At 45.5% G+C, this 9,110-nt stretch overlaps 1 protein-coding gene across 4 annotated transcripts; it reads right to left on the reverse strand.

Annotated features, from left to right (window-relative positions):
* Nucleotides 1-1,097: 1,097 nt before the first annotated feature.
* Nucleotides 1,098-8,908, reverse strand: RFC2 (replication factor C subunit 2). Of its 4 annotated transcripts, none has more exons than XM_027664512.1 (11): nt 8,643-8,908; nt 7,509-7,578; nt 6,668-6,709; nt 6,391-6,497; nt 5,149-5,250; nt 4,319-4,419; nt 3,478-3,635; nt 3,039-3,104; nt 2,491-2,571; nt 2,032-2,145; nt 1,098-1,368 (listed from the first exon to the last, which is right to left on the reverse strand). In XM_027664512.1, the coding sequence occupies exons 1-11, from the start codon at nt 8,891-8,893 to the stop codon at nt 1,258-1,260; spliced, it is 1,203 nt and encodes a 400-aa protein (XP_027520313.1). In that variant the 5' UTR covers nt 8,894-8,908; the 3' UTR covers nt 1,098-1,257. The 4 variants fall into 4 exon arrangements, with proteins under 4 accessions (XP_027520313.1, XP_027520316.1, XP_027520314.1 ...); XM_027664515.1 differs by lacking the exon at nt 8,643-8,908 and adding an exon at nt 8,392-8,410; XM_027664513.1 differs by lacking the exon at nt 8,643-8,908 and adding an exon at nt 8,311-8,348.
* Between the last annotated feature and the right edge of the window lie 202 nt (nt 8,909-9,110).

Raw genomic sequence — 9,110 nt, forward strand, 5'->3', positions numbered from 1 at the left:
TGGCACCGACACAACTGCAGAGAGGAACTGAACACCTGGGGTGGAAATCAGCACAGTGAGCAGAGTGAAGTGCAGGCACCAGCAGCTTGTCCCTGTGCCCTGCTCTGTGTGACTGCTTTCTGCTACTCTGAAGAAGCTGCTGCCCTGAGAGACTGGAAGGGATCTGTCCTTCTTTCCCTCCTGGACTTTTATTTGGAGGGGAGAGGAGATCTGATCCATTGTAAATACTATATGTCATGGTAGAGATAGTTGTGATCATGTGTATAATGTGTTATAGTATTTATTTGTACAGTCATTGTAATATATTCCCTTTCCCCCATTCTGAGTCTGGTTGTGTTTTGTCTGGAAAAAACCCATCTCACATTAGGTTGAGATGTGGGAGGGGGGATGGAGCTAGAGAATTGGATTTTGGGGCTATCTCAAACCATGACACTGCTGCAACCAGAACACGCTTAATTATGTTAACAGGGCTCTGCTTGGAGACACACATCGCACGGGGAGGTGGGCAAATTCAATTTCTGTTTGCTTTTCTCTCTGCTTTTCACGCTTCATTGCTCATCTGCACTGCTGAGGTGTTTCCAAAATGGAACAGAGAGGAAAAACGTGATGGTGTAGCTTTTTGGCAGGCTGAAACTCTAGTAAAGTGACACTGCATAACCCAACAAGCAAGAACAGAAATGGGAACTCGCATGCAGAGCATCCCATAATTTGGTAAAGTTTTTTAAAGATTGCAAAAGGGATATCTGAAATACAGTTGGCACCATATAGAAATGTGGAATATTTCTCCTGTGTGTTTGGTGAAAATACCTTCCCCACCCACAGGACCCAGGAGTGGCACCTGCTCAGTGTGTCTCAGTTATAACTGCATTAAATGCCCTATTTTGTGCAAATAGGGCACAAAATAGAATGAGATAAGACCACCCATGACCAGGCTTGAAGTGTAATTCCTAACCACGATGTTCCATTTTTGTTTCTCCTGCTATTAGGTCCCAGTACCACCAAAATGGGCAGTTTTGCTGAGTGCACTGAGCAGACCTTGTTGCTCTGGGCTGTCACAGTCTTCATGTCTGCCTTGGTGACACAACACAGACAAGTTCTCGGGTTAAAGCCGATTTTAAAGCTTTATTGGTCCACATAAAAAAGAACAGAACGTTTTTACGATAGAACTGGTTATTTTTCTGTGATTTAGCAGAACCAGGGAACAGGCACACAGCAGGTTTTCCCCTCCTGGCAGTTAGGCTGGGCTCAGGGAGGGGCCTAACTGGCTGCAGGGGCTGCAGTCTTCTGACACAGCCGGGCCAGCAGCCCAGCCATTTGTAAAAGGGAGTTCACACCTTCTGCTATCTTCATGTGAGTGTACCCGATTTCCTGGTGATAGAGACATTGTCAAACCTTCTGTTTGCTCCCCCAGCCTGTGGATGTTTTAACTAATGACTAAATAGAACATATCCCTCACTGCTAAGAGATGAGCTTGGAGTCACTCAAACTCTAGACAGTGTATCTCTGCCTACAAACCAACTAGAATGCCCCTTTTTTTTTTTTTTTTGAAGCCAAAGCCTGTATTTCCCCAATTCCTTTCTGAGAAGCAAGATGCACACATCTGAGGACAGGTTTCAATTATGAAGAGTGATTCCATATCACCACTTTACCCTCTGTCAGCTGTCTGTTCATATAATTTAATATTTTAGTATCCACTGGACTAGAATCAAGTATGCCCTTGAAGAACGTTCTCAAGGTGTTACTTGAGGCTTTGAACTAAATAATAAAGTCAGCAGTACATCTGCTCTTAATTCTTAGTGATCACTTCTGGCACTTCTGTGGGTGATCAGATGTTAAATCAGAAGTCACTCCAAGTGACCATTCTTGGTGACAAACTGATGACGCAGAGTGGGCAAAAAAGCAGCAAGGAGAGAAGAAATATTTCCTTTGTGCTAACATACAGCAAACCTCAAAGGGAAACCCCTGAGGCTGCCCCCTGATCTCTTCTTAAAGAGCCCCCAAAGGCCCTGCAGGAGCTGGGTTAGTACTGACCTTGATAAATTCCAGTTTCAGATATTCTGGCATGGGAAAGGTTTTACACACGCGGAAGATGTTGCCAATAACATCTTCTGGAGCGTATCCAAGACGCCACAGGTGGGCAAGGATCTGTGCAGGCAAGAACAATCCCTCATTCATCTGCAGAACTTATCAGGTGAGTCAAGGATATTCACTTTTGGAACAGCTGTATGTAACCACTGCAACTGCATGTACTACTTATCAGCTGATTTAACCTCAAATGTTTAGCAAGCAATTTCAATGCAACTTCCTTTTTTGCTTGTTGGCTTATTTATCTGAACAAACCCCTTGCACAAACTCAACCCATCTTCATCAACTCCTCTACATGGTAACGCCCTTATCTTAAATAAAACAACACACACTGTGAATTCTTCAAAACCAACGAGAATTCTGTAAAGAAAAAGTGTCTGTCCATGCCAACACATGAAAACCAACCTTGTATGCTTCATCAATATTTGCATTTATGCAGTGCTGTATCATTTCCTTCACAAGCAGAGGATGAGGCTCATCACATACCTGTATCAAAGAGAAATATTACCCTTAAAATATTAGAGGACTCTGCATTAAACCTCTGGTATTTTCACCAAGCTTCTATACAGGTGAAGTATCAACCAGACACATTCTATAATACAGATTAAATTTTAAATAATATCACTTTTCAGCTATTCTGCCATAGCAGACTCGATAGCATGAAATGAGAACACCCAAGTAATAAATTCCCAAGTTATCAGTGTGAAATTTCCCAGCAGTTCTGTGATTTGTGTGCTTTGAGACAGCTGCAAAGCCCCCAAGTCTCAGAGATGCCATTAGGGACACCTTTCCAAAAGGCACACGGGCTTCTTGATGGCCTAATGCTGTCATTGCCACACACTGGGCTGTCTGCAAACTGGCAAAGCACTTTCAAAGGCTTCTGTATCCCATGGAAGATCTCACACAGGTGTAGGGCCAAACTTCTGGCATCACTGTTTTCAGCTGTTACTGACCTTAAAGACATTCTCACTGTTTATAAAGCCAAATCCAGAGTGGGTGGACTGTAAGTTGTTTAATGCCTGTGAAAGGAAAAACAAAAAAAAGGCTTCATTTATTTTCTGAAGTGCTCTACCTGTCACTCCCCTCCTCAGGATGAGATGCACTTCAGAAAATGACGCCAAATAAGCACTTTTCAATTAAGCAACAGAATAAATCACAAATTTGTGCAGACTTGGTTTCCTCTCACAAATTTGGTATCCAGTCCCCACCAAATCATTTTTAAGGAGCAGATCCATTTTTTAAAACCTCACAAAACCAAGCAGTTTAGTTACTCTTGAGCCACAAGTCACATCCCCTTTGCTTTACCTCTCCAGAGATAAATCCCCGAGAGCCACAATTCACAGGTCTTCTGCTTTAAACAGAAGCCTTTTTTCATTGCCTTTCTCTTCTTACCTGTCTCATATCTCCTTGGGCTGTGAAGATAATGGCTTCCAGTCCATCATCTGTATATGGTACATCCTCTTTCTCAACAATTTTGAGCAGCCTGGCAAGGATTTGTGCATCTGTCAGCTTGGTGTAACGCAGCACTGCACAGCGGGACTGGATGGGTTCTGAGGACAGGGATGTGTAATTAGCATTTCCCTCTTTTCTCAAAAAAAACCCACAACAAAACAGCCAAACATTTATTTTAATCTCAGGAAAAGCTTTCTCGGTTCCATCAATTACTTTGTCTTCTTTTAAAGAAAAAGAACGTGTTGGCTCAGAAGAGAATAAGGCATCTCCTTAAGCACACACAATTTTTACAGTCCTTCCCTAGAGCCCAAATGTGCCACTTGAGTTTTCCCACATATGTATAAAGCTCAACTTCCTCTGTTCTCCTGGATTTCTGAATGTAGATGTTTGTTATTTTAACAGGAGAAGTCTAAAGGTCTACAATGGGTTCACCTATAAGCAAACTTAAGATTGTGTTTAAGAAAAGACAACAAAAGGGCTCAATACCCAATAAACAATCCATCAAACACCTCTAAATGTAGCAGAGTTGGATGGAGACTGAGCCCAAAGGATGAGAAATCTGCTTCTGCAGTCATGTATAGCACTATCCACCAAAACCAGCTGCTCAGAGGGTTCCCTGGCCAGCCTTTTATCAGCTGATGTACAGGTGGTTCAATTTTTCAGAAGTACCACGGCTTCTTGCAACGAGCAGATCCAAGGTATTTCTGGAAACTGCCTGGGAAGTCAGCCAACAGTGTGGAGAACATATGACAAGGACACCCAGGGCCCAGCAGCACTTTACCTATGATTTTGTCAGAGGCATTGCAGGCGAGGGCGAAGCGCGTCGTCTTGGAATAGATTTCCATTGTTCTTCTCAAGGCTTGCTGTGCTCCATCTGTCATGCTGGGGGGAGAAAAGGATGGATTCTGCCCTTCACTGACTCATGGGTGCAGCCTAATAACTATTTTCATACGAGCTTTAGAGTTTACTGATGTCAAACTGATATTCTGGCTCGATGAACTGATCAGCTTTTTCCAGTCACGTGAACAAACCACCCCACAATGCAGGGAAGCCACCAAGACCTCCACAACACTGACATGCAAAATTAAATCATTAATGCTCTGATGAGCACTGCTAAGAATGCTAATACTTGAGGAAGAGGAGAATGTCCTGTTTTCATCCAGTGAAATTCTCTAGTGAGCCGGACTCTTTTCAAAGGAAATGAACACCGGAATTCTGGAATGGTTTGAGTTGGAAGGGACCTTGATGCTCATCTTGTTCCGACCCCCTGCCATGGGCAGGGACACCTCCCACTAGACCAGGTTGCTCAAAGCCCCATCCACCCTGGCCTTGAGCACTTCCAGGGATGGGACATCTTTCCAGTAAACCGGAATATGCTGTTTCATACCCCAAGCTTTTCACTACAATATTCAGCATCTCCCTTGGAGCAACGATCTCTGCTTGCTACGAGTACTGTCACGAGATCACTGTTCAATGCACATTCATTTCCTAACAAAATTATTTTGAAAAGCCTGATAGAAACACTCAACACTGTCCAAGGCTGCAGCTTTGCAGACAGGAGAGATGCAGCACATTCCACACAGCAGCTGAGGTGAAGGAAGAACAACGTACCTGTCTGCTTCATCCAGGATGATTATTTTATGCCGACCTTTTGGAAGTGTCACCTTCTGCTGGGCAAACATTTTGATTTTGTTTCTCACAACATCAATGCCTCTGGAACAACAATTCAAGTGTTTCATGATCAGAGGGGTGAAATTACAGAATAGGTTTTATTCAGAATTCTCCTGATTCTCCCACTGTTTGTTCCTGCTCCTTCAGCTGTGCCAGTAAAACTGCCGTGGAACGATGCTGTAGCCCAGACTGTCCAATTGATCCACATTTAAACACCAACAATCTTGATTTTTTGGGAGAGTTTGACAAAAAGAATTTAACAATAGCAATATATATATATATATTTATACATATATAAAATCAGTAACCTTACTTGCAGTGCTGCCCCAAAATGATTTATGTTTGCCAAAAGGTGGGGTAATAAATTATCAAAGGCAGGAGCATTTAAGATTGCTTTGCCAGTTCTTCCCACAGCTTAATCCACAACCCCAGATGTAGCTCAGAAGAGTTGAAGAAAACCAGCTGGACAGACTGCATCATATCAGCACAACAGAGACACTTCCCTAGGCAGAGTCCCTGCAAAGACTTATTTATAAATAAGGGATTTTACTTCTTTTTTTTTTCCACTTAGAAAAAGGATGTTGTGACTCTATAGCTCTTCTATAACAACAGAGAGAGGGAAAGTATATTGTACTCAGAGAACCCTCCAGGAAATGTCCTCAGAATACTTCAGGATGGGTCTGAACAGAACTTGGGAAATATAATCAGCCCTCAGTGCCTGATCCTTGGACAAGAAAGAGTCAATGTCCTCTACATAGCTAATACCTTGATCCTACATTTTAACCCCCAGCTGCCCTTATAGCCCTAATTTCTCTCCCTTTAAGCACTGAAGAGTTTCAGTATAAAGAGTTTTCATTTTTAGGAGGATCCTCATAAATGCAGGAGGAAGCTCAGCTTTTTGAAGCAGATTCAAGCAAACAGTGCCACTATGGATTCTGCACTCCACCTGTTCATACTTTTGTGTATGAAAGGACCTATGAAGTTTATAAAACATCAAGAAATAATATCTGTATTGATAGCTGGGCACCAAAAACTGCCCAACTTTTAGGTGGAAAAACTGCATTAAAATAAGTCTTAAAGACTTATACTATAGCACTAAGGCTATCAGATTGGCCTGGTTTAAGAATTAAAATGGGTACTTGTTTCTTCATGAAAAGTTTGACAAGTTTTAATCACTCTCACCTGTCATTTGAGGCATTCAGCTCCAGAACAGCATCCTTTAATGCAGGGCCAAGCAGAGCACGAGCCAAGCAGAGGATACTGGTGGTTTTACCTGTTCCTGGGGGGCCCTAAAAACGAGACAATGGAGTGATTTCTGGTAAGTTTAATGTCATTTTCTACAAATCTCCCTTACCAGTACATTCAGGCACAAAACCAGTCTGTACTGGGAGGCCATCCTGGCTAGATTTCAAACCCAGGACCAACACAGTGAAACACAGCACAAAGCAGCAATACTCACAGCAATGATGATATTTGGTACGTTCCCTTCTTTTGCAAAGACCTAAGAAAGAATGATAATAATAAGAAGAAGACAGAAGAAAATAAAAGGAACAAGTAGTTTCAATTCTGTTTTATTTTAAGCACCAGAAACATGCATCTTTTTTTTCCCCCTCTTGCTTTCATTTTTTGAACCATGTTGCTTTTATATGTTTGGGGTTTTTTTAATTGAACTGTTAGAAGGTAGCCTCTAGAATAACATGGAAAAATTGAAAAGCACTTAATCCCACAGGTCTTTACTACTTTTGCCTTTCCTTTGCATCTGTTTTAATCATATACTTGCTAGTGTAATCTTTCTGTTAGCAAATACTGTGTTCACAGACTAATTTTTCATAGAATTATAGAATCCTGGAATGTCTGGAGTTGGAAGGGACCTGGAAGCTCATCAACCTTATTGGCAGAGACACCTTCCACTAGACCAGGTTGCTCCAAGCCCTGTCCAACCTGGCTTTGAACACCATATGGAAAACATTTCTCTTCTAAAAAAACCCCCTATGCTCCTTTCTGTTATTATACAGATTATATTTATTCATTGAAACAATATTATTATAACAGCTACAAATTCTCTAAGCTGTATCAAAATAGGGCCAATTTAAACATCCCAACTGAAGAAGTCATATTCTCTTATACACCACTAAAATATTTCCTAAAACTTGTAATTTTTAAAGTAAATCAGGACACCTTCTTCCACATGCTCAAGTATGGATGTAATAATACAACAGTGTTTTTACTGGCCTGAGGATCTATGCAGAAATATGTTTTTTTGAGATAATCTGTAAAAAGACACTGGGACAGCTACCCACCTCCAGCCTGCTCACAGTATCTTCATTTCCAACTATTTCAGACAGTTTCATGGGTCTGTATTTTTCCACCCTGTAAAAGTAAAACCCCACAGACTTCAGCACATCTAAAAACGCTTTAATGGCACTTTACACTGACAGAAAAGGAGGATTATGTTAGGACAGGATGACTTGATGTATCTTTAGTGCAAGCCCTGCAGGGTCCCCCCTCCCTGCTAAGCACAGCATTCCCCAACACTAATCACAGACTCACAGAATCCAGAATGGTTTTGGCTTGGAAGGGACCTTAAAGATCACCCAACTGGGTGTTCCAACTCCCCTGCCATGGGTAGGGACACCTTCCACTAGCCCAGGTTGATCCAAGCCCCGTCCAACCTGGCCTGGGACACTTCCAGGGATGGGGCAGCCACAGCTTCTCTGGGCAACCTGTGCCAGGGCCTCACCACCTTCAAAGGTTTTACTTCCATTATTATAAAGCAGGAAAAGGCAGGAAAAAATGCTCAATTCGAACAGGAATTCGGTCCCTCAGCCTGACCCGGGGCTGAGGGGAGAAGCCTCCCTGTGTGTGCTCCCTCATGTTTAACACAGGGCAGGGCTGACTTCGGACTACACAGGTAAACAACGGGATTTTGTTCACTCTTGATTTCTGGAAGTGTCCAAGGCCAGGTTGGACGGGGCTTGGAGCAACCCGGTCTAGTGGAAGGTGTCCCTGCCCTGGCTGGGGGGTTGGAACGAGATGAGCTTTAAGGTCCATTCCAACCCAAACCATTCTGTGATACCTTCTTTCCCAGTCCTGGCCACCGACCGGGAAGACCACAGAGCTCCCATTTCTGAGTCAGACCGAGATCCTGCACCCCGGCGGGCAGAGGAGAACGGTTCTAATCACCGTGCTCTGGCCGTGGCCGGGTCCGGCCCTCACGGTCCCCTCAGCCGAGGGTCCCTCAGCGGCGCCCGCCTTCCCGCCAACAGCGCGCCCCGCCCCGCCCTCACCCCATTGGCTATGGCGCGCCAGGCCCCGCCTCCCGCACAGCTCTGCACCAATCACCGCGCGGGTTCCGCCCTTCGCCCCGCCCCCCGCGGCGGGCGCTGATGGCGGCGCTCATGGCGGCCGCGCTGCCCGCCCGCGCCCCCGCTCACCAGGGCAGCTCGTAGTGGCCGCTGCCGCCGCCGGGCGCGGCCCCCGCGGGGTCGGCGGGTCCCCGCTTCTCGCCTGCCGAGGGCCCGGCCTTCTCCTCCTCCACCACGTCCACCTCCATGGCGGCGCGGCTGGCGCGCCCGGCCCGTCTCCCCACCGCCACCGCCGCCGTGAGGGGAGGGCCGGGTCCGCCTCCGGGGCGGGACGGCGGCGGCGGCGGGGAGGGCACTGCGGGCGATTTGCAGCCCGGCATGACGGCTTGGGTAGCTCCGTGAGGCGGGGAGGTGGCAGCCCGGGCCTGGGGCGGTGGGTGGGGGGCTGTGTTGGGGACTGTCCCTGCGGTGACTGTCCCTGCGGTGACTGTCCCTGCGGTGACTGTCCCTGCGGTGACTGTGACTGAGGTGACTGTCCCTGCGGTGACTGTCCCTGCGGTGACTGTCCCTGCGGTGACTGTCCCTGCGGTGACTGTC

Source organism: Corapipo altera, unplaced genomic scaffold, assembly GCF_003945725.1.
Source record: "Corapipo altera isolate COAL_440 unplaced genomic scaffold, ASM394572v1 181b, whole genome shotgun sequence".
NCBI lineage: Eukaryota > Metazoa > Chordata > Aves > Passeriformes > Pipridae > Corapipo > Corapipo altera.